This window comes from Drosophila simulans, chromosome 2L, assembly GCF_016746395.2.
Source record: "Drosophila simulans strain w501 chromosome 2L, Prin_Dsim_3.1, whole genome shotgun sequence".
NCBI lineage: Eukaryota > Metazoa > Arthropoda > Insecta > Diptera > Drosophilidae > Drosophila > Drosophila simulans.
Window position 1 is genome coordinate 21,364,116 of NC_052520.2, and position 25,874 is coordinate 21,389,989.

At 40.8% G+C, this 25,874-nt stretch overlaps 1 protein-coding gene and 1 long non-coding RNA gene across 3 annotated transcripts; one reads left to right on the top strand and one right to left on the bottom strand.

Moving 5' to 3' along the window:
• Positions 1-19,560: 19,560 nt before the first annotated feature.
• Positions 19,561-20,901, bottom strand: LOC123327039. Its single transcript, XR_006541486.1, has 3 exons — positions 20,736-20,901; positions 20,588-20,672; positions 19,561-20,532 (listed from the first exon to the last, which is right to left on the bottom strand). It is a non-coding gene; the product is annotated as an uncharacterized LOC123327039 (long non-coding RNA).
• Positions 20,902-21,148: 247 nt separating this feature from the next.
• Positions 21,149-25,631, top strand: LOC6733088 (cullin-2). 2 transcript variants are annotated; one of them, XM_016180506.3, is made up of 9 exons: positions 21,149-21,307; positions 21,539-21,716; positions 22,265-22,489; positions 22,548-23,625; positions 23,781-23,898; positions 23,963-24,069; positions 24,501-24,869; positions 24,926-25,039; positions 25,098-25,631. In XM_016180506.3, exons 2-9 carry the CDS (start codon positions 21,598-21,600, stop codon positions 25,227-25,229), a joined length of 2,262 nt encoding a protein of 753 aa, XP_016025796.1. In that variant the 5' UTR covers positions 21,149-21,307; positions 21,539-21,597; the 3' UTR covers positions 25,230-25,631. The 2 variants fall into 2 exon arrangements, with proteins under 2 accessions (XP_016025796.1, XP_016025797.1); XM_016180507.3 differs by having other exon boundaries at positions 21,177-21,405.
• Positions 25,632-25,874: the final 243 nt, after the last annotated feature.

The following is a 25,874-nucleotide window of genomic DNA, read 5'->3' on the forward strand; positions in this document are numbered from 1 at the left end:
TTGAGTTTTTGTTCGAGAGAGAAAGAGCGGAGAGCGCTACAGCAAACAGCTCTTTTCTACGCATACAGTGATAGCATACAACTGTATGTGTGCACACTTATGCTCATGTATTGTAAATTTGACAAAATATGCCCTTCACCTTAGAAGTTCGTTGACTTTAAATCTATATTATTTTTTATCAATTGGCACCATGCGAAAAATTCTTGTTTTGCATTGCCTCAACGTTATTATTATTTAAATAAAGCTTAGAAATAGTAATAGACGAATCTGTGTACATCACAAAATAAATTTCGAAAATGACTTTATATTAGAATACTTGTCATTAGGGTATTCAGCTTGCGGCGTGAGAAAAATTAATAAGGCAATGATTGTTGAGTGCTTGTGTCCGCACTTCGTGCCTGACGATATGACTTTTGCAACGAACTATTTTCATATTTGTATTTATTTTATTAATTTTTATTTTCTACTACGTATTTTTATATATATTTATGAATTATTATTACGAAATATTATTTTTATTATTTATGAATAAAATTAATATTTTTTTATGAAATTAAAAAATAATTATTATTTTAATGAAATATTTATTTCATATAAATATAAATATGTAAACGGTAGCTAATTCGAGCGGCGATTTTAACAAACGAATTTAAAAACTTTAAAATTATAATAGTCAGGGAATTTTTATTTTATTTCATCATATTGCTACGAAATTGGCCACAACTCTAAATATGTAAATTCGTTTCTTCGATCAGAAATGATTTCGGCCCGAAAATCGTCTTCTAGCACAACACACACAAGCAAGCAAATTCTATTATTAGATTTCTTACGCTCTCAGCGTGAGCGAGCGGAAAGAGAGCAAATTTGGCCTTCACCAAAAAAGTGGCTGCATAGTGCCAAACGAATGTATGGCCGTTACGCATCTTGTTATTCTAGTGTCTTTGGTTTCCCCAATTCTTTGCAGCAAGTGCTGGTTCAATAAAAGTAGCCCCAGAGAGAGAAAAAAAAGAAAAGAATAAGAATACAACCATTAGAAAACACGCGCACTCGTCTGAAAGTAATTTTTAATTTAATTGGATTTTTAATCAATTTGTATCAGTGTGATTTTGAGGTGGCGTGTTGAAAATACAAAAGACACACTTATGCAAAGTTGCGTGTATGTGGAGAGTGATGAAATTAAGGGGATCATGTAAGAGAGAACGCGCTCTATTATTGTTATCTTTGTACTCTGTCATTGTAGCCTCTCACATGCATGTTAGAGGGTAATCGTGCTATTTGCTTGCAGACAACGAGAGAGTGAAGTTCTATCGGTTGCTTAAATAAAATTATTATTGAATAGTTAAAACAATGAAAGTGTTTCACTATTTGATTGATGGGCTGGCTTATAGTATACATACTTAAACGTATTATATTATATTAAATTCAATATTTATTATATTAATTAATAAAAAGAAATAATCATGCCAAATGTACTCCTTAACTTTATATCCAAATATGGGCGGTATGGGTGGGCGTGGTCCGATTTACTTGAAATTTCACGTACGTATTTTAAATGTCAAATGTACCAATTCCACAAAAATGCTCTCTAGCTTTATTATTTGACTTTATGCGAAAAAAAAGGAAATCTGGCCCAGTGTGCATTGTTGAGTTTTAAGACTATAGACGTAAATTGTAAGTGCTTTTTGTCAAAATTGTTTAAGTGGTGGTGTTTTATGCGATTTCTGATGAGTATTCCAGTGCCTCCATGAGCTTTACCATCTGGATGACTTGTAGCATAGAACAAGTATCCTGGTATGTGAAAATTGTATTTATTTGTGAGGTGCGTTTCTGATAGTAGCATTACGTCGACGTTTTTTTTTTTTTCGTTGAACTGTGTGAGTTCTTTGCGTTCCAAAGAGATATCCGTAAGGGATTTTGAAGATACAAGTAGCTGTATCAGGATATTTTGGTTTTTCATGAGCCCTTGCAAAGTATTTTGCATGAACGTCATGAAGTCTTTCATTCTTTGCTAGGAATAGCATCATAGCTTCGATGCCACTTTGTTGAGTCTGTTGGATATTTAGGGGTGGGGCGGGGACTTCTAGTCCGGATTTTAAGGCGAAGGAAATTCCAGGAGTGTGCTTGGGACAGATAATGGTGGTTGAAACATCGGTTGCGGAGGGAAGAAATTGAGTTTTTTGTATGTATGTGCTGTGCCTCTACGTTTGTTTAGGCGGCTCTTTAATTCTTTGTAAACCATTCAGCCTCTTTAGTTTGCAGTATGTTTTTTCCCGCAGTTACTGCATTTCTTCACAAACTTAACTTTCTTATTTTTGGGGCAGTTAGTGGTAGTATGAGGTTCTCTACACACAACACATACGAACTTAAGGGTGCAGTATGACGTGTTGTGTCCGTATTCTTCACAATTAGTACATTGAACTGGATTGATACGTTTTTGCGACTTCTCCACGGTGATCCTCCGATGAAGCAAGTACTATAGATTGTATATTGAATGCACTTCGTTTTTCTTTAGTGCCTGAACCTCTGGTTCGAGTTATATTTTAAATAATGGCTGCGGAACTTTGTCCTTGTTTAAAATATTAATAACTGTTTTTGCAGAACAGTTTTTGACCTTAAGAGCATCAATTATTTCGGCACTGCTGCTTCAATGCCCTTAAGTACTACCTGTAGACCTTTGCAACTTTTTAATTGGTGGTGGTGGTCTGCTACTGTTTAAATCTGTAGTTTTGTTTCATGAATATTTCCTTTTTTAAGCAAGATAATGTGGAATTTGCTGTGACTAACCAATGCAACGAGTTTATTTATGAGTGCTTTTGTACTCTGTTCTCGTATTAATGTAGGTATAGAGATCTGGTCCTTTTTGGTTCCCCAACCGTTGTTTCGTTGGATGGTTCGGTCGCAGAATCCGCCTAGATCCGCCAAGCATATCGGTTTGAATTGTTTACTGCAGAGTTTTAATTAGCGTTGTTGGCTCGCCCTATTGTTTAGCGGGCTGAGTTTTCTCTTCGCTCCACGACTGGTGTGCAGAAGCAGGCAGAGAGAGAGAGAGAGAGAAAGAACGCGGTCTGTTGTTCGCAGAGAGCAAAAGTTAATTTTTCGAGTTACTTGATGGTGAGGGTGCTTGATCATCGATTTGCGGAGAGACCAAAGCAAAGTATGCATTGTTGCGTTGTAAAGAGAGCCGGTGCTGGTCTTGTTCACATTGCCGCTGAGTGCGTGTGCCGTCTTGATTCATTGCTTTAAGTCCAAAGATAACAAGTGCCAGAACAATATGGAACAATTATTTATTTTAGTAAATAATTACTATAGCCAATAATTGTTAGTTGTGCGAACTGCACTTTGCACTTTGTGTTCAACTTTCACTACATCAGTAGTTTTAGAAATTGCTATTCGTAGCTAAAAAAGAAACGCGTTTGCACTCGCCGACGGGCTCTACTATGACATACATATGACATTATGACATACATGTATAATAAATGTCACATATCTGCATATAATAAATGACATATAATGGAATCAGTGTCTTCTGACTCTCCTCAAAGGGGTCGAAGAATGAGGTCCCTCTGTTGTCTTCTGTTAAGCCTCATTGGTGGGCGAGTATTGCTCAGGTCGTTTGCCAGCCGACCTTCCTTTGGCACCTAAGCCTCTCATGGTAGCGTGGGAAGTTAAAAATGCTTGTGCAGGGTGGTGTTTCTCACATAACACTTGCAACCAGTGACCAATTTCGTAGTCCTTTTCTGGATAACCTGGATCCTATTGATTTGGCTGTCACAAGCCAAGCCCCAGATTTGGCACTCCCCGCACTCCCTCCAAATAGAAGCTATAATAGTCACCAATTTAGTCACCTTATTTAATAGTGACAATTTACTGCGCGACCGGAGTAGCCAATAGTGCTTCGCCAACTTAGCACGTATTCGTGTTTTTAAGTCCGTAATATGTTTGGCAAATGTGAGTCTGCGAAAACAGGCATTAGGCCTGCTTTTTTTTCAAAAATTAATAACTCCTAAACTACGGGAGATATTTGGATGATTTTTTTTTATGTGTTACACATCCCTTCAGTGGGCGTGCCCCCAGCTGCGCCCCACTTTTTTTTTTTTATATTTTATATCTAAAGTTTATTTTTAATTTCAGTATTGTATGTGTCTAACAATACGCACCTGCAAAAGTGGATTAAGTGAAATTAGTTTTCGCGGTAATAAACTTATGGACAAGTCCAGAATACTGGCGCACATAGCAAATAGTGACCCCCCAAGTCACTAACAGTGAAATAATAGTGAAACGAAAACATTTTCATTCAAAAATACAAAGTTAAGTTACTCGAACTGGGGCTCCGCTGCCCAGCTGCCACGCGATCGCACAAACAGCTGTTTGCGAGCTTAAAGCTTTCTATCCCAGGGTTCAAGTTTTGGCTAGAACCCTGGTGATTTGGTGCACACTTCAATATGAACTCTTTAAATGAAACCGCTGCGGCTGATGAATCGTTGGATACTGCGTTTCTCTCGAGCCCCCAATGTGCTGCCCCGCAGCGCTTTCAAAAAATAAAGCGAAAGTCTCGTGCTTCTCCGGAGACTGAAAGGAAAAAACCCAAATCAAGCATCGGCAAGCAAGGGGAAAACCCTTCGGCTACAGAACCTAGATATGGCGGCAATTCAAACCGATTTGGTTTAGTTGCGCATCTCACAGCCGACAAACAAGTAGGCAATGAAATTGGCGATCTGTATGACCAGCCCAGTACCAGTCATCAAGCTGCAATTGCTGCCGCTAAGCGTGATGCAGCCTCCGCTGGTACTACTAGCTCAGTCAAAAAGGCGCAGTCCAAACCACCTCCTATAGTAATGGAGGGAGTGGACGACGTATGCCTGATGATGCAGAGCATCGAAAATATAGTGGACCTAGAAAAGGTTGAGGCTAGGGAGTCAATGAGCGGTGTCCTAAGGCTTTACGCGGCTGACGCTAATACATTTCGCACCATAGTGAACTGTCTCGAGATCGAAGAGTATTAGTTCCACTGCTACGAGCTTAAAGAGGACAGGCCTTACAGGGTATGCGTGAAAGGTCTGCACCACAGTACGCTACATCACCAAATCAAAGATGAGCGGGAAAAGATCGGGCACAAGGTTCTCGATATTCACACACCGCTTAGGCGAAACGAACCGGGTACCTCAAAAGCGTCGCCAGTCAATATGTTCTTCCTAAATATTGCTGCTGCGGCAAACAATAAGGAGATCCTGGCGGTAAAGGCACTATGTCATATGAGAGTAGTTATTGAGCCTCTCCGCAAGCGTAACGCTATTGTCCAGTGCCATCGTTGTCAGCAGTTTGGCCACACAGCCAAATACTGCCGTAAGTGAATTTTGTGAAATGTGCCGGCGAACACCCAGCCAAGGACTGTACCAGGCCACGCATCGAGCTGTGCACTTGCTACAACTGTGGCGGTCAGCATCCTGCAAACTTTAAAGGTTGCAGCAAGCTACAAGCGTTCCTGCAGCGATCCAGACCCAGAAGTGGAGTGGCTGGAAGAACAGAAGTAAGCGAGCGACCAACTCCACGGGGCTTAGCTGGAGGTTAGGAGATCCCCTCTTCTCGAGGCGGAATATCTTATGCAGATGTGGCTAGAGGGTCCATTCACCACAAGCAACCAATGAGCCTGACGCACCAACAACAGAAGCAACAGGAACAGCCCTATTATGGAAGCCCCAGTCGTCAAAGGAGCCGCAGCCGGACAAGGGCGTCTAGGGGTACACTTCAGCGCTCGACGGATGCTAGCAGCAGCATTAAGCCATCCTGCAGACGCTTAATGAAAACATTAATTCTTTGCGCTCGATTCAAGAGAAGCAAATGGAATTAATGATGATGATGATGAAGCAACAGCAACAACAGTCACAGCAGCAGGGGTAGATTATCAATCTGCTCACTGCTCTCCAAGCGCGTCAAGCGCCATAATGATGCCGCTTCGCATCCTAGTGTGGAACGCCGACGGCGTATCCACGAAGTTGCCTGAAGTAGAGTGCTTCGTGCGACGTCACGAAATCGATGTATTACTGCTCAGCGAGACACACTGCAAGGGGGCAGAGACGCCTAAGCTATTCGGATTTGTAGCCTACACTGCCAATGATCCGAGTGGTGGCAACGCCAAAGGCGGAGCAGCTATCTTAATCAAATCTAGCCTTGCCCACTTTCCGCTAACACCAATAGCCGCTGCCAAGGTGCAACTTGCGCCGGCGGTTATTGAAACTACACTTGGTCCTATAAGCTTTGGAGCGGTCTACTGCCCACCGAGATTTGCATGGACTACGGACGAGTTTAAGGACATTTTGGAAGAGTTCCAGACGAAGTTCATTGTTGCAGGCGATTGGAACGCGTCCCACTGGCTCTGGGGTGCGGAAAGGAGCAACCAAAGAGGCATTGCATTAGCGAATCTCGTCCTAAATTCGGAGGTGGACTCGCTAGCAACAGGAGGACCAACAAGATACCCGTACGGCAGTAGAGGCTCACCAGGGTACATCGATTTTGCACTGACAAAGGGTGTGCTGGGCATCCACGCTAACATAAGTGCGGTTGTTGAGCTTAGCTCCGACCACCTGCTTCTGGTAATTACGCTGGATGCGGGGGCAATATCCTACCCTAAGATGGAGCGGCTTATCACTAGGCGTACTAACCTGGAGGTATTCCAATCGCAACTGGAGTCCACACTGCCCCTCAACACTGCCTTAAACTCTGGACAGGACGTTGATGATGCTATCGAACTGCTCACCAACAATATCAAGTCAGCAGCTAGATTGGCAACTCGCAGAATATCTCGGCAGCCCGCGGCAGATCGAATCCCAATACCCAGGGAGATCCTGCTGCTTATAGCTGAGAAGAGGCGCTTACGCACTAGGTGGATGAGGTCTCGGCACCCGTTGGACAAAACGGAATGGAATCGAGCGCTGAGTAGGCTCCGATGCGCGTTGGTGCTGCACAAAGCCGCATGGTTCGACGAAAGGCTTGCCAATACTGGAGTCGAAAGCGAAGCGACGCATTCGCTGTGGAAGGCCACGCGCGCAATCAAAAGGCGTTGCACGAGGAAGGTGCCTCTAGTAGATAGCAACGGGACATGGTGTCGGACCGACTTGGGACAAGGTATTCGCTGCGCACCTCGCCGAGCGATTTCAACCATTCAAGCTTTCCAGCCTGCAACAGGTTGAAGAAACTCAGGACCAGCTGAACCAAGCGCTTCAAATGGATATGCCAATCACGCCGTTTGAACCATGCGAGGTAGCCGAAGTCATTGTGCGCCAGAGTAACAACAAAGCCCCTGGACATGACGTCATCTGCAACGCCACATTGAAGGCCCTGCCCAGATTAGCGATCCTCTACATAACGTTGGTTTTCAACGCTATTGTGAGGTTGCAATACTTCCCTTATCAGTGGAAGCTCGGGATAATCTCCATGATCCACAAACCTGGCAAGCCGGAAAGGGAGCCCGCCTCCTACCGGCCGATCAGTCTCCTCCCTTCAATTTCGAAGGTGTTTGAGAGACTGATTGCTGTCCGGATTTTAAGGATTATGGAAGCCCAGGGGATTACCCCTGAGCACCAGTTCGGTTTCCGTGCTGGCCACTGTACTGTCGAGCAGCTCCATCGAGTCGTCGAGCAAATTCTGACTGCCTACGACAGTAAGGAATATTGTAACAGCCTCTTCTTGGACATTCGAGAAGCGTTTGATCGAGTGTGGTACATTGGACTCCAACTGAAAATCAAGCAGACGCTGCCTGCTCCATATTTTGGGTTGCTAAAATCGTACCTGGAAGGAAGGAGGTTCGCTGTACGCTTTCATTCAGCAATTTCCCCCGAGCACAACGTCGCAGCTGGTGTTCCACAAGGTAGTGTCTTCGGCCCCCTGCTCTACTGCCTGTATAGCCACGACATGCCGCAGCCAGATGTAAGCCTTTACGGGAAATCTATGTTGGCCACATTTGCCGATTACGTGTGCGTCACCTACAGGTCCCGATGCGAGCACGACGCAGCCGATGGTATCCAGGACTTTGCATACCGGTTCTCGGAATGGGCAAGACGTTGGAACATTGGCATCAATAGCAGTAAATCCAACAACGTCTGCTTTACTTTAAAGCGGAGAACGCCACCGCCCGTCTACATCGAGGAAGCCCCCGTACCACAGCCGAACGCAGCAAAGTACCTTGGAGTGCTTCTGGATCGCAGACTCACATTTTCCAAGCATGTGACCGACATCAGAACGCGCCTACGTGCTAAGGTGGCCAGCACTACTGGCTAATTTCTTCGCGCAGTAAATTGTCGCTATCCAACAAGCTGACAATTTACAAACAGATCTTAGCACCAAACTGGAAGTATGGGTGCCAAATCTGGGGCTTAGCATGCGACAGCCACATCAAAAGGATCCAGGCTATTCAAAATAAGGTAGCAAGACTCATCACCGGCTGCGAGTGGTTTGTTCGAAACACCACCCTGCACAGAGACCTGAAACTCGCAACGGTATTTGACGAAATAAACCAGCACTCGAGCAGATACCATGACAGGCTGGAGCGCCACAGAAATCGGCTGGCCAGCGCTCTAAACAGATCTCGCCCACCAAGGAGGCTCAATAGAAGGCAACCGAGGGATCTCATTACCCGATCTCCTTTGACAAGGGTCCACAGAAGCTGACGCTTATCTTAAATCCTAAAACCTATTTGTTATATGTGATTGTTATGTAATTGTAGTTAAATTACTGTAAATTTGAAAAAGCTAACTATAGTTAGCCGGCGAGCCCAAATGGGCTGAATTAATAGATAAGAAGGACACAAAGGGGCTTCAAGACTTCCCCGTATGCCTTAATAAATAAATTAATAAAAAAAAAAAAAAGTATTGTATAAAAATTCATAATCGCCTTCCTCTTCACAATCATCAGAGTCTGAAGAATCGATATCAGGTTCAAATTCGCAAGCTAAAATTTGAATGACTTCTGGTGGAAGAGATAGTCGCTTATGTTTTCGAACGCGCCTCTTTAAATTTATTGATGGTATTATGGGATACTATTTATATTTGCCTTGGCTGGGTTCAACAAAAGAATTTTAAGTATGGCTGCAAGATCCAGCGGGCCGCGCTTCCGTGCAGCTAGCATTGCAGCTTGACCCAAAAGGCGTTCGTTGTGATTCTGCGCCCATACGAGTTCATCTGCTTGCTGTCTTTGGCCACTCAAACTTTTGAAATAATATTACGTTTTCGGGCATCCAGCTAATTTCCTTTCCTTTTTATTTTTCTCTTTTACCTTCAGGACTAGGTGTTCTTCTAACCACTTTGAAAAAACTTTCGAAAATTTATATATTTTTCGATTGCATTTTCTCCAATTTTCTCCAAAGATTGACTGAGAACATTCGTTATTATTACTATTCGTTAATCGTTCATTAAAGTCTAGCTTGCTATCAGAAAAATGCCCACTAATAAAAGTGCAAAAAGAATTTTCCTTTTGACGAACACCCTTTTGCTTGCGCCACACTTCCAGCAGGGCAGCATTGGCAATCGAGATGTTGTTCCTTAAAAAATCAAATTTCTCGAAAACCCACAAAAACGCACATAGAGACTACCTGATATGAGTTAGGAATTGAACACACTACAAAATGGACACATACTGTTGTAGCTCTATTCAAAGTTGAAATTTGTTTTAAACAAATACATGTTGACACCACTTGCTAAATGTACAAAATAGCAAAACATAATAAAAGCCTAAGGATTGATTATCCATTTCAAATTATACTCTTCTTCGTCTTCTTTTTAAATTTTAACACTTTGAAAGTTAAACTAAATTATGCACGCAATGCAGCCACGTGGTATATGTTCGCAACAGCCGAATTTAACAGCTGTTAATATAACAGTGCACTGTTAAATTAACTTTTGCCGGCTATAACATAATATTTTAACGTATTTCCAATGTAAAAATAAAATACTTCAAATTTGCATACTTGTAAAAAACACATTATTGTAAATGTTTAGCTATTGAGCTTTTTCAATAGCTGTTGCGAAAAATAAAGAAAACCGAAGAAAGTTTGTTTATATTACGACACTGTTTATTTTGCGAATTGTTTAAGGCAGCTAAGGCCTAAGCTAAGTCTTTTCCGAAACACGACGAATTGGCAATTGGCGGGGCAGACAGCCGAAATGCAGCGCCCAAGCTTAACGTAGGTAGATACAAAAAGAACAAGGAATGAGCGCCGTACAGATAAATGCGTGCGAGAACAGCGGTTTGCACTATGGGCATCGTAACTGCTACCACAAACTAATTCGGCTTACAATATTAAAGAATATAATTTAGTCTACTGCACAGTTTTTTTCGGCTGCATGACCCAACATCCTCCCCCCGTTGGAAGCTTGGCTTCCAACAGAGTCCTCAAGGGGAAGCAGACACAGCTTGTTCACTGCCCGCCTTATAACTCCAGACGCGGTCCTCAATTCTGCAACTCGAGCGACGCCGTCTCTGCCACGAATCAACTGCATGACTCTCGCCAAGGGCCATCTCATTGGGGGTAGATTCTCGTCCTTAACAAGAACGACGTTGTCCACGGCTACGCCAGGTTTTAAGGTGCGCCACTTGGAGCGCTGCTGGAGCAACGTCAAGTATTCTTCCTTCCATCGCGACCAAAATATTTGCTGAAGAAAGGAGATGCGCTGCCAAGAGTCAAGCCGATTATAGTTTAGGCCCGTTATATCTGGCTCGTCAAACGACGAAGGCGGACCACCATTGAGAAAATGCGCCGGAGTGAGGACGTCCAGATCGGCAGGGTTCTCTGAAATGGGAACCACAGCGCGGTAGAAATGATGCTTGGCCGTTTTCACCGCTGCTTCCCAAAGTCCACCGAAATGGGGCGACCGTGGAGCGATGAACCGCCAGGAAATCGTCTCCGAAAGGCAAAAGTTCTGAACGGAGCCTTGATGCTCGCTGCTGAGAAGTAACCTTCGAAGTTCCAGAAGTTCATTTTTGGCGCCGACAAAGTTGGTGGCGTTGTCTGACCCAATTTGCTTCGGCTTTCGCAAGGTGCATATGAACCTCTTGAGTCTGCACAGAAAAGCAACTGTCGAGAGATCCTTGATCAGCTCCAGGTGCAGTGCCTTGGTTGCAAAGCATATAAATACGCGGACGTAGCATTTAACCGCGGGCTTGTTGAAAGTATCCGACTTGTGAAAGAAGGGTCCACAGAAGGGTATACCAGTAATCTCAACAGTGTGAGATCCTTCCAAGCGCTCCTTGGGAAGGTCCGCCATTATGTGCTCTATCAGCCGCGGCTTAATCCGAAAACATCTGATGCACCTGTTCACGGCCTTGGTAGCCGTCTTCCTCCCCCCAATAGGCCAATATTGGGATCGACTTGCACCCAGAAGAGCTCGAGGTCCAACATGAAGATCGCTTTAATGGTAATGCGAAATAATTGTTTTGTCAGGACAAACAGCTGTTGGCCAATCTCTTTCAGGCTCCGTAAGATAGGCGGGTCCATGCGCCCAGAGTGACGATTCGCTAGGCTCAGACGGCAGGGATCCTCTGGATAAGATGTCAGCCGGATTTAAAGCTGTTGGAACATAACGCCAAGCCGTGACATCTGTCAGCTCCTGAATGACAGCAACCCTATTTGCCACAAATATGTTTTCCTTGCTTGCTGAAGAAGGAACGCGTAAAGCTATTAAGGCGCTACCGCAAGGGCGCGCGCAGCCTCCAGACACAACCCAGCCCAGACGAGTTTTTTGAAGCAGGGGCAGTCCTGGCAACAACTTTATCTGATCTACGCACAGCAGCTCATAAAACAGGCTAGCTCCTATTAACATGTCAACACGCTGAGCTTTATGAAATTCCGGGTCGGCGAGCTGCAGGTTTTCTGGAATCTTCCAGTCCCCAATGTCCACATTAGAACTTGGCTGGCGATCCGTGATATTGGGAGCGATAACTGCTGTTATGCTCGTTGAGAAGTCCGAAGTGACAGACCGAATCGCAATTCCTACCGAGAATCCATCAGTCGCGAAATTGGAATCCCCGATTCCAGTGACGGAGCCGGACGACCTCGACCTCTTAAGTTGCAGTTGATTTGCAAACCGAGAGGTGACCAAGTGCAGTTGAGAGCCAGAATCTAACAAGGCCCTGCAGGGAACGAACAGTCCCGATCGATTCTGCACTAGAACGGTTGCAGTGGCTAGCAGCACGAGGTCACTACCGAGATCCTGGGCAATTAGAGTAGAAGAATTCGAAAGCGGGGCAGAAGGCTCAGTGTGGGAGCTTGAAGACACCGGAACACGTGGCTGCGAGGAAGGCCGACCATCCAGATGGAGCAGCGTATGATGCCTGATTCCACAGGTGCGGCAACGGCTCGAGCTGCATTGCCGTAGCTGATGACCTGCCTTTAGGCAATTTAGGCATAGTGCTGGTCTCTTTGCCTCGCGCAGACGATCTACTGGCGCTAAGTCTCTAAATTGCTGGCAATAATATTGGCATGCTCTGCACTATGGCAAAGCATGCAACCAAGAGAATTTTGGGTGGTAGCAACTAACGTCGAACGATTTCTGCCCACCTGAACGCCTGGCGCATAGGTTGCCATGGCGCAACCCACGGCCTCCAAGGTCCTACATCGCTGTTCCAGGAATGCAGCCATCGATTCCCACGACGGAATAAGGTTGGCAAAGACCGGATCCTCCAAGCGCTCCTCCCACTTATTTGGCTCGCCGCATCCAGCTTTTGCAGCAGCACTTGCACTATGATGCAGCCAGCGATTTGCTCAGTGGTGCCCAAACCCTTCAACGCACGAATGTGAGCGTTAAACTTGTCCGACAATTCCCGAAGCGATGCCACTGAATCATTCCGTACTACCTTTAAACCCAGAATCTCGGTAATGTGCGACTGAAAAACGAGACGCCGAATATCAAACCTTTTTGAAGCAACTCTAAAGCCGCTTCGTAATTGCTGTTTGAAATCTCCAATGATCGGATAGTTTCCAGCGCTGAATCCCTCAAACATGACCGTAGATGTTGAAATTTCTCAATGTTGGAGAGGTCCGGATGGCTGTCGATTATGCTCGTGAACACGGAGTAAAAGTCAGCCCAGTTTGCGTAGCCTCCGCCAAACGTTGGCAGCTGCACAGGCGGCAACGGCATCGGCCTCGGCCGCGGCTGCGTGTGAGGACCACTCACTGGTGGGGCACAACACCTTCCGCAAGCGTTGAGTGCGGCGCGAAATGCACATTGCGTTTGGCTATTTCCGCGCGCACACTAGCCTTGAATTTAACGATGAATTCATCGAAAGACTCGCTCATTTCACTGCCAATTTCGTCGAAGTCTAATTCCTCCAGTTCTGTATGCAGAACATTGAAGGCACTTTGCAGCTCCAAGCACCAGCCTCACCGTAAGAGTGGGTTCGTCGTATCCGCTTAGCGTCTCATTAGACAGCGACGTTTGTAGCCTCTGCAACCTGCTGAACAGCGCATTGGCTTTGCGCTTTAAAAAGGTCACCCTGCTTTTGTCACCTTCAGCGGGCATAGCAACAAATTGCCTTTAATTCGGTTCAGCGGGAAGATAAGCACAAAATAGATGCCGAAAATGCAAGCGGGGTCAATGCACTTAACGATATATGTAGCAATGTATGTATATATGCAATGCTAGCTCGCTTAAACACAGCCACTATCACCGAAATCTCCACTCACTTGTCCAACCGATTGCGATTTAATGTATTTATATTTATTTATAAACGGGATAAGTGCATTAATTAATGCATGCAAATTAACACTATCACGTCGGGGTCAGCAATGTTTAGCTATTGAGCTTTTTCAATAGCTGTTGCGAAAAATAAAGAAAACCGAAGAAAGTTTGTTTATATTACGACACTGTTTATTTTCGAATTGTTTAAGGCAGCTAAGGCCTAAGCTAAGTCTTTTCCGAAACACGACGAATTGGCAATTGGCGGGGCAGACAGCCGAAATGCAGCGCCCAAGCTTAACGTAGGTAGATACAAAAAGAACAAGGAATGAGCGCCGTACAGATAAATGCGTGCGAGAACAGCGGTTTGCACTATGGGCATCGTAACTGCTACCACTAACTAATTCGGCTTACAATATTAAAGAATATAATTTAGTCTACTGCACAGTTTTTTCGGCTGCATGACCCAACAGTAAAAAAAAAACAGGCCAAATGCCTCATAATGCAATGACCGATAGGAAAGGATACGGATGTGTCAAAGCCGTTGGAGAAACCCTTTTGTGTTAGCTGATAAAATGCTAAATAAGCTGCCATATGACAGAAGTATAATTGCTTCACAATTTTCTCACGAAATACACAAAAATGAAACGAATTCCGGTTTACCTCAAATGAGATACATTTCTTAAAACCTAAGAAAACAAATTTCAGATCAGATTGGGAATATGTATATTTTTTTATTTAAACTATGAATGGTGTTCACACTATAAACTTGTGCGTACACTTAATGAGTTCAATTCGGGTGTTTGAATCTAATTGACTCACTGCTGCGAGGGCTTCGCCTTTTATTCATTCTTACATAGGTTCTTATCATCTAATTATATAATGCAGCGCTTGTAAGACGCCGCAGTCTGCGTTGGTAAATGCAGCTGAGTTTTATTCTTAAATCTATGTTTGAGCGATAATCATCTCCCGCGTGGTCATATCTCTGGACACTTCGGCAATAGGCCACTGCAATCGTACTTATCTGTAGTTGCCACTTATGTTGTCCAGTAACATGTTTATTGCAGCCCATAAATAGAACATATTTATAGTTTGCCTACTTATCATATCTAAACACATATTTAGACACGGCTGGTATAGCTAAAAGGCATTGTATTAATGTAGTTAAGGCCTTAAAACATTTCATTTCCCAATTTGGTATTCCTAAAAAGCTAATCTATGATCAGGGAGCAGAATTCGCTAGCGATATGTTCAACAAGTTCTGCACTCAATTTAACATTGACCTGCACGTAACATCCTTTCAAGAATCTTCTAGTAATTCCCCTGTTGAACGGCTCCACTCGACACTAACTGAAATTTATAAAATAATACTTGAATTGTTTCTGCTAAGACGTTATCCTCTTGGCAAAAGCGATCTGCCAACTCTCGTAGAAATCGGACTGCTAAGAAAGGTGCTGCCGATGTGCCATAAGTCACGGTTGTTAACTTAAACTCACTGATCGGCAATTTTGGATCATCTCTCCATAGGATATATTGGTATTCTTGGTCTTTCTCAGCAACCTTTATGTGGCGATACATTTTTTCAATGTCAGCTACATATTGCCACTTGAGCCATTTAATTAGAATATCGAATACATCCTTTTGAATCTTAGGACCAGCTATAATAACGTCATTTAGGCTTAGTCCATTTGTCGTCTTTGCGGATGCGTCAAAAACTACTCGTAGCTTCGTAGTTAAGCTTCCAGGCCTGATGATTCCTTGATGGGGTAAATAGTATTTACCTTGGCCCGTTGTCTTTACAGATTCCATATGTCCCATCTTAAGGTATTCTTTCTTTGGGTTTTTTTTTTAAACTTATTTTCCATTTGCATAAGCCTTGCCATTGCCTGTTTGCGAGAGTCTCCCAGCTTTGCCTCTTTGTGGAATGGAATTGAAACCACAAATCTGCCTTCCCCGTTGATGACAGTTGTTTCTTGGAATTTTCTTTCGCATTCTGCATTGTCTGTAATCGTATCATCGGCTTCATCTTCCAATTCCCAAATCCAGGTCCTTTAGATTTATTGTTGTAGTGGCACTTATAATTTTTTGCTTTGCTGCTCAAGTTATATTTTCGGACACAATCCATCCAAATCTGGTTTTTTGTCCCAAGATTCCATTCACGGTTTTTATTTTCTCCATCATAATCAGGGGAAATAGACCCACACCTATCACCATGTCAATTCTGCTTGGCTCGTTGAATCGTAGATCTGCTAGCCTGTAGCCCTTCCACTCTTTGTTGATATCAATATCAAACTTTTTGCTGGGAAGGGCTCTATGGAGTGTTGGTAAAACCAATGCTTCCGTTGATGTTTTAAAGTTGCTTGGAATTTTGGGTTTGATCGTCAGGTGGACGCTATTTTTGGATAATTGAGTAGTCTGGGAGATACCTTCGACCTCTATAGTACTTCTTATTCTGGGAATCCTTAATATTTGTGCTGCTTCCTCTGAAGTCTGGGATCCACCGTCAATAAGCGCCCTCAACTCGTTGTAACCTCCAGCTTTGTTTTTCGCTGAAACAACAGCTGTAGCCAATAGTGTGTCTTGGCCTTGCTTGAGGCTATTGCTGTTGATACTGCGTTTTGTGTCTTCATGAAGAAGGCTGTTGTGTCCTTTGGAGCATCGATTGCATGTAATTTCCTTTCTGCAGTCGATAGCATTATGCTTTCCAAAGCTTCTAAAGCACATGCTCTTCTTTTGAACGAATTCTTTTCTTTTTTCACTTGATTGTGCTCTGAATTTGAGACACTTTATCATATCGTGGCCATCCTTAGAGCAAAAGGCACACGATCGTACTTGCACTTTTCTTGTAGCAAGCTGAGCGGTATTTTTGGTAATGACATTTACTGAGTTGTATTGTCGCTCAATAAACTCCAGTACGTCTTGCAAGGACTGTATAGCTCTTGCCTTTTTTACATGATGTTCATACAGCTGTAAGGCTTCTGGCGAAAATTTCCACAGTAGAATTTCTGCTAAAATTACGTTTTCCTTTATGATGAATATGCTCTCAGTCGCAGTATCCAAAAACTTCCTTTAATTTTTCTCATCATGGCAGCAAGCACTCCAGTTCCATTAATTTGTTGAAGTGTTGGGAGAATATTTTTTTGCTATTCTCATAGCGTTTGCAGATAAGCTCCCACGCTGCTGTATAGCTAGCCGCTGATCCCGTTATCAAATGGCTAACCACCATTTGAGCTTCTCCTTTTAAGCAGGCTCTTAAATATCCCAGCTTCCTTGTGTTGCTGAGATCCTTCCTGCTGTCTCAGCTCAGAGAACAGCTCGTAAAATGTTGGCCATTCCTTCGCATTTCCATTGAACGTTGGAAGGTCCACTTTTGGGAGTTCTGGCACGTCGTAGTTGGAACTTTTGAACTGTTCCAACTTCATTTGAAGTACCATCTCTAGTGCGGCAACTTCAGATTGCAGAATGTCTGCCTCATCTTGATCAAAGGCAGTTCTGTCATACTTGTTTTCAAGCAGTTTCAGTGTGTCCGTCACGTTGGACCAATGACTTTTCATCATTGCCAGCTGCTTGACTAGTTCAATCTCACTTGAACTATCTAGGGTTTCGTAGATTAGGCTCATCTGTTGCCTCACCCTGTCCGCTCTTCTACCCACCAGTTGAACCAGATTATCAACTGGACTGGAGCTCCGAGCTGATGCGGTATCATATAATTTTGATCCGCTTGGAATATTTATTTCTTCAAGTGTCTCTACCTTTAATAGTGACTCCTTGTAGGCCTTGATAGCATCCATAATTTTCATAAATATTTTATCATTAAAATATTGATGATCGCCAACTCCCAATATTACCAGCGCATTGTTGTTAGTAGTAAATCGGACTACCAATACATCTATTGCTGATATAATTGCCTTTTCCTTGATGGCTTGCAGTATTTTGTTCTGCAGCTCTCCTTGTCTTGGATCAATTTCACAGATTTTTCCGGTAACATCTTGGGAAAACAATCACTGTGACTTTTTTGTGCTTTCTGCTTGTATATTTTGGCGTGATCCGTTGGAGGATTTTTTGATTGGTCGCCCAGTTGACCTAGCTGTGCCTCGACTCACAGCTGATTGATCAGCCAAGGAAAAGCAAGAACACAATGTTTCACCTGATAGTCCTAGTACTTTAAGGCTTGGTCTTTTATTCTGTGTTTCTTACCATTGGTGGGGGAAACAACAGAATCACTCGAATAACCTTGCTCGTTTCACTTTGAAGTGCTGGTTTTTTCTTCTGTGTTTCTTACCACTGGTGGGGGAAAACAACAGAATCCGGCTCGAAGGACCAAAATGTTCACACTATAAACTTGTGCGTACACTTAATGAGTTCAATTCGGGTGTTTGAATCTAACTGACTCGCTGCTGCGAGGGCTTCGCCTTTTATTCATTCTTACATAGGTTCTTGTCATCTAATTATATAATGCAGCGCTTGTAAGACGCCGCAGTCTGCGTTGGTAAATGCAGCTGAGTTTTATTCTTAAATCTATGTTTGAGCGATAATCATCTCCCGCGTGGTCATATCTCTGGACACTTCGGCAATAGGCCGCTGTAATCATACATATCTGTAGTTGCCACTTATGCTGTCCCGTGATATGTTTATTGCAGCCCATAAATAGAACATATTTATAGTTTGCCTACTTATCATGTCATATTTAGACAAATGGAATAGATTTGTTATTTATTATACAACCATCGTGTTCTAAACTGTGCTAGACAACAGCCAAGATACAAACTGTGGAAAAATTGTAACCCAACTTTTTGCATAAATAAATAATACAATTACAAAAGCTTTAAGGTTCCGTGCAACATGGAACAGGTTTTGGAGCGAAGTAATTAATATTTGTAGATATCGTCAGAATATTGTATACATGTATCTATGTTGGCTCAAAGACACTTTAATAATAATATAATAATAATAATAATAATAATAATAATAATAATAATAATAATAATAATAATAATAATAATAATAATAATAATAATAATAATAATAATAATAATAATAATAATAATAATAATAATAATAATAATAATAATAATAATAATAATAATAATAATAATAATAATAATAATAATAATAATAATAATAATAATAATAATAATAATAATAATAATAATAATAATAATAATAATAATAATAATAAATAATAATAATAATAATAATAATAATAATAATAATAATAATAATAATAATAATAATAATAATAAAAAATAATAATAATAATAATAATATAATAATAATAATAATAATAATAATAATAATAATAATAATAATAATAATAATAATAATAATAATAATAATAATAATAATAATAATAATAATAATAATAATAATAATAATAATAATAATAATAATAATAATAATAATAATAATAATAATAATAATAATAATAAAATAATAATAATAATAATAATAATAATAATAATAATAATAATAATAATAATAATAATAATAATAATAATAATAATAATAATAATAATAATAATAATAATAATAATAATAATAATAATAATAATAATAATAATAATAATAATAATAATAATAATAATAATAATAATAATAATAATAATAATAATAATAACAATAATAATAACAATAATAATAATAATAATAATAATAATAATAATAATAATAACAATAATAATAATAATAATATAATATAGATTTTAAGTCTAGGAACTTCTATGGTGAAGGGTCATATTTTGTCAAATTTACAATGCATGGACATACGTGTGTACGCTGTCAGTTGTCTACTATCACTGTATGCGTAGAAAAGAGCTGTTTGCTGTAGCGCTCTCCGCTCTTTCTCTCTCGAACAAAACCTCGAGAGAGCCGGGAGCCACCTCTAGAGCCACGGCGAAAAAATCGTGTGCCGAAAATTCGTATGGCGTTACGCATCTTGTTACTCTAGTGTCTTCGGTTGGGTGTTGTCTAGCACAGTTTCGAAAACGATGGATGAAAACCGCGTGTAGTCACAGAAAAGTGACATCTCCTCGAAAACTGTGGATTAAATTGTAGTCAAACTTTTTGTGTAAATAATTTATAAAATTACAACACTGTAAGCGGAGTAATTAATATGTAAAGTTATCGCAGAAATCTTATTTTTAATAAGGTTCATGAAATGGATCTGCTGCGGTACTTGTACTATAGATGAATTTTCAAATACCATTAAACTCCTTCCACTGTTAGGCGATTTTCGGAAAAACTGTGAATAATTTTTTGATTAGTTTTTTCAAGATCATTGCTTAATTCATTATTCCGGAACACGCTCTGTGAGCGACCACAATATACAATTAATTTCAAAGTCTCCTTTATGAATGGAGCTGGTTAATAGCTTGACCTACTGTTATGCTATTATCTCGAAAACTGTAGATACTTTTTTTAACTTTCCTGATCTTTAGGAAATGTCACTTAATGTGAACACGGGAACACGCTCTGCGAGTAGTGATATTTCAAATATCATCCAATTTTTCAATTGTATAGTTGAATTACTTTCTTGGCCCTATAACATTAAGTCGTACAAACATAGTTAGATCTTACTTTTCTTAACCATTTTTAATTTTTGGAATTCACCTCCATATAACGATTTTCCCCAGGAAATTGCCACAGCTCTAAACACTTAAGTCGATAACCCCCGACGTCTCACAACACTGAAAATGTAAGCAATGTTAAAGCGAGCACAATGACGATGTGGCTCCAATTTGATCTTGCCTTCGTCAAAAGAATATGCGGTTTGGATCAATTCCTACTGAATTGGATAAAAAAGTTCCAATCAACTGTCAGCCAACAGACAACTAAGAATGCAGCGCTCCACGATCATAGCCATTTTGAGCTATAAATTTTGTAAATTTATGTTACTTTATGGTTTTTTTGTTTGTTTTTCTTACCTATTATATATTTTCTTTGTAATTAAACGTGTAGTTATTTTGTATCTATAATTCTGTTTGCCTTTTCGAAAGCTGCATATAGGCACTAAAAAGGTACAAAATGGATAATTTTTCTCGATCAAACACTTGCCTTTAAAGCATAACTCACCCAAAAGCTGTTCTCTTATGGAATCTTTTGGAAATGTATATTCTTTTGAACAAAAAGGATTGCACTTGAGTGCAGTAGCTTAAGCACCGTTGCACGTTTTTCTGGACTATTAGTAGTCGAAAGGGAGGCTATCGAATCTGTAATCGGTTTTGAGCCGAAGAACGCAATACTTATAAGCAATCGAGAAAAAACGACAATCAAGAAGAATAAATATGCCCACCAAAAATCCCTGCCAATTAGCTAACACTATTACAGCCCACAAATGAAATCAATTTACGTTTGTGCACTCACATTTTTTTAAGAAAATGGCTTTGGCTAGTTTTTAGACAATAAGGTCAAAAATTTGTGCAGTGGATCGGCGTTGACGGTAACTCAAGATCAAAACAAAAGCAAACGTTTTGTAGTGGAGACACGACATTCGTCGACATCGAATTTTTTGTCGAGTTCAAATATCGATACATTATATCGATATCGTCTTCGTCTGACAAACCATTTCACGATACCAAAAAAAAACGCAAAAATAACTAAATTCTCGGCGTAATTATTTAGTAAATAGCGTAGTTAAGCAGAAGGTGAGTAGGAAGCAAGCTGGCCCTTCCACGATTCATCATGCGGTAACTGGCCTGCTGTGCAATTGCTCGAGGACAAGGCCATTGGCCCCCACGCAAAAGTAAGCAATTATGCCAAAAAGCAAAGCAGAAGTGGTCTCTGCCAACGCATGAGGGTCGCTCGGTCGTTCATTGTTATAATCGCAAAGGCAGAATCAGTCGGCGTTCTAATTAGCCTGCACTCTGTCCCATCAGAAAACACTTCCAAATCCATATCCAGACGGACCAAGGATTAGGACTGAGACCCATTTGACATGTCGCTCAAGCCCAAAATAGTGGAGTTTGTCGATGTTTGGCCGCGCCTGCGCTGCATCGCAGAGTCGGTGATAACGCTCACCAAAGTGGAGCGCTCGGTGTGGAACACAAGCTTCAGGTAAGTCTTGGACTACCACGGCAACGGTCGGAGTATTTAACAGCCTGTAGAGAGATATTGTGATAGGTTACTAAAGGCTACAAAGTTACCCAACTCAGAAGAAACACTAAAAACCTATTGTATTTGCTTATTTGAAAGAAAAGAAACTTTAAAATTAATGCAGTATAAGTAATTGTTTCAATCACATTATTTTGCATTTGAGTTGGTAAAATTTGAATGTACTAGTACCTAGCGGCAACAACAATATTCACAAATATAGCTGCTAGCGAGGCGACTGATTTGGTAAATGTCGTAGTGTAGAGAACCTCGATTAATGCACTCATAGTTTTGATAATAAATGCCGGTTTTCTAGCTTGAATTAAAATATTTTGACCGCTTAAAGGTTAAACTAAGTTCACATAAAAATCGAAACGGTGTAACGCAGGCTGCTTTTATTCTGACCGCAACTGTTCGTATATGTGTGTGAAGCGTGAGTTGCCAAAATAAAATTTCTAAAATAACGGGCACTAACACATCTGTCTGTCCAATCACATTCCTTTAACATATAGCGACGTTTACACACTGTGCGTGGCGCAGCCAGAACCGATGGCTGATCGTCTCTATGGCGAAACGAAGCACTTTCTCGAGCAGCACGTCCAGGAGATGCTGGCCAAAAAGGTGCTGATCGAGGGAGAATGCTGCCATTCCAATGGTGGCCCAGACCTTCTCCAGCGTTACTACACCACCTGGATGGAATATAGTCAGGGTATCAAGTATCTGCACCAATTATACATGTAAGAATGCATCTAAATCTATAATAACTCAATAATCGTTGGAATTTATTTCCTTTAGCTACCTGAATCAGCAACACATAAAGAAACAAAAGATTACCGATACGGAATCGTTCTACGGTAATCTGTCAAGCGATGCTGCGGAGCAGATGGAGATTGGCGAGCTAGGTCTGGACATTTGGCGGCTGTATATGATTGAGTACTTGTTTAGAGAACTGGTACGTCACATACTCGAGGGCATTGCCGCAGACAGAGCCAGCAATGGCACCTTGGATCACCATCGCGTGCAAATTATCAACGGAGTGATACACAGCTTCGTGGAGGTACAGGACTATAAGAAAACAGGCTCGCTTAAGCTCTACCAGGAACTCTTCGAAGGCCCCATGCTGGAGGCCAGTGGCGCCTACTACACAGACGAGGCTAACAAACTGCTTCATCGGTGCTCAGTGTCGGAGTACATGCAGGAGGTTATCCGAATACTGGAATATGAAAGCCGGAGAGCCCAAAAGTTTTTACACGTCAGTTCCCTGCCAAAACTCCGTAAAGAGTGCGAGGAGAAGTTTATTAACGATCGTTTGGGGTTCATCTACTCGGAGTGCCGCGAAATGGTTTCAGAGGAGCGACGCCAAGACTTACGCAACATGTACGTCGTACTAAAGCCCATACCCGATAATCTCAAGTCTGAGCTCATTACCACCTTCCTCGATCATATCAAAAGTGAAGGTCTGCAGACCGTATCTGCGCTCAAGGGCGAAAACATCCATATTGCTTTCGTAGAGAATATGTTAAAGGTACATCACAAGTACCAAGAGCTGATCGCAGATGTTTTCGAAAATGATTCTCTATTCCTGAGCGCATTAGACAAGGCGTGCGCCAGCGTTATCAATCGCCGGCCCACCGAGCGGCAGCCTTGCCGTAGTGCCGAGTATGTGGCGAAATACTGTGATACGCTACTGAAAAAGTCTAAAACCTGCGAAGCAGAGATCGATCAAAAGCTTACTAACAACATAACCATCTTTAAATATATCGAGGACAAAGATGTATATCAAAAGTTTTATAGCCGACTGTTAGCCAAGCGCCTAATCCACGAGCAAAGTCAGAGCATGGATGCGGAGGAGGGAATGATCAATCGTTTGAAGGTGCGTGGTCTACTAGTCTAAAATGTAGTAAATAACTGCAAAAATGTGAATTATATATTTTTAAGGCTGTTGTAATTTTTTATGACCCTTTTACAAAACTACTTTAGCTTAAATAAATCTTGTTTGTGCCTTTAATCCTTAATTAATACTTACAGCAAGCGTGCGGTTATGAATTTACCAATAAACTTCACCGCATGTTTACGGATATTTCGGTATCTACTGATCTGAACAACAAGTTTAATACTCACCTTAAGGATAGCAATGTGGACTTAGGTGAGATGAAAAATGTATATTCATTAAAGGTATTTTATTTTTATGCATGTGTATTTCTATGCAGGCATCAACCTTGCCATTAAGGTACTGCAGGCGGGCGCTTGGCCCTTGGGATCTACTCAAGTTATACCATTTGCAGTGCCACAGGAATTTGAAAAATCTATTAAAATGGTACGTTTTTCGTAAATATATATATTTTATTTTAAAACGAGATAGAAGCTGCCTTTGACAAACCAAAGTTTAAAAAAAATTTTTGCATACTTTTTTATATAAAAATCGCAAAAGATGTTTTTACTAACTTCACTGCTTTATTTTGTTAAACTTTTAAAGAGAAAAAAAAAAAAAATATTTTAAGCAGCAATATTTCAAGATAAATACAGAAAGAACTTCATGTAAAAAACTCCTTAAAATCGACTACGTCGTAATGTATCTCTTGAAATATGTGACATATAACAAGTTCAAGTATATTTATTTAAATACATCTTAAATCCAGTGAATTTGTCCAAATACATCTTAAATCGTGTGACTTTGTTAAAGGTACTTCAGAAATTTTAAATGTATACGTCTTAATCCTGTACCGAACCTTTGTTATGATTTTTTAGTTCGAGGATTATTATCATAAATTATTTAGTGGCCGGAAGTTGACTTGGCTACATCACATGTGTCATGGAGAATTAAAATTGAGCCATTTGAAAAAATCCTACATCGTGACTATGCAAACATACCAGATGGCGATAATTCTGCTGTTCGAGACTTGTGATAGTCTGAGTTGTCGGGAGATCCAGAACACCTTACAGCTAAACGACGAAACGTTTCAAAAGCACATGCAGCCTATTATCGAGTCAAAGCTTTTAAATGCCAGCTCAGAGAATCTCGCCGGTGAGACTCGAATAGAATTAAATTTGGATTACACAAATAAACGTACAAAGTTTAAAATAAGTTCGGCTTTGCAAAAAGAAACGCCACAGGAGGTAAGTCTTTTAGATTTCATCTGGTACCTGGTTACCTAACGACGTTATTTATGTAGGTTGAGCACACAATTAACTCGGTAGATGAGGACCGAAAACTCTTTCTACAAGCCGCCATTGTTAGAATTATGAAAGCGCGTAAAGTCTTAAAGCACAATGCGTTAATACAAGAGGTAATACCTAAAACATCTGACTGTGAATTAAAATTAAATGATGTATTGTTTTCTCTAGGTTCTCTCTTTATCGAAGGTTAGCTTTACTCCCAACATAGCAATGATCAAGAAATGCGTGGAGTCATTAATTGACAAACAATATATTGAGCGAACGGCGAACTCGGGCGATGAATATAGCTACATGGCATAAACTGCGGTACAGATTTTTTATTCTTAAGCAAGAACCTTCCCAGACTACAACCTCCCATACACAGAAGAGAGACGCTAACCAAGCGGCTTATTTTGTCTAAAAACAACTACCTACAATGTTAGAAAAAGAAATCAAAAGGTCAAACAATTTGAGTTTTGTTATTTTTATGATCATAGCATATTGGTATGAAAGGTGTGTGGAGATCGAACGATGTTATTGATACTTTTAATTTAGTATAGTTAGTTGCGCCATTTTGATTTAATGCGTGTGTCCTATTCAATTGTAGATATATTATATTGCTTTTATGTATTGTATATTTATCTGGTTTTATTAACACACGCACAAACCAGAATAATGTGCTGGAAAATGTATAATAAATCCCAAAAAAAATTTCTAAAAAAAGTGTCTTTCAAAGTATTTCGTGTCCTGTGCGTTAACGCTTCCGGGTCCGTAAACATATAATACCACTGCACAATTCTATTTTGATTTTCTAGTGCTTTCTATTGACGAATCCGTATTTTAAGCTTTGAGTTACAAGTCAAAATGTCAAAGGAAGTGTACAAGCAAAAATGTCGCAAAACTTTCCAGATTGCTAGGATTCCTACATTCTTTTGTTTTAAGAAAGTTTTTAAAGACTTCCCATCT

What these genes read in the sequence shown, in the direction of transcription:
- LOC6733088 (XM_016180506.3), top strand. Translation starts at nt 21,598, where the DNA reads ATGTCGCTCAAGCCCAAAATAGTGGAGTTTGTCGATGTTTGGCCGCGC. An exon ending in GTGTGGAACACAAGCTTCAG is followed by an intron (nt 21,717 to 22,264) that starts GTAAGTCTTGGA and finishes TTTAACATATAG; the next exon opens with CGACGTTTACACACTGTGCG. An exon ending in GAATGATCAATCGTTTGAAG is followed by an intron (nt 23,626 to 23,780) that starts GTGCGTGGTCTA and finishes TAATACTTACAG; the next exon opens with CAAGCGTGCGGTTATGAATT.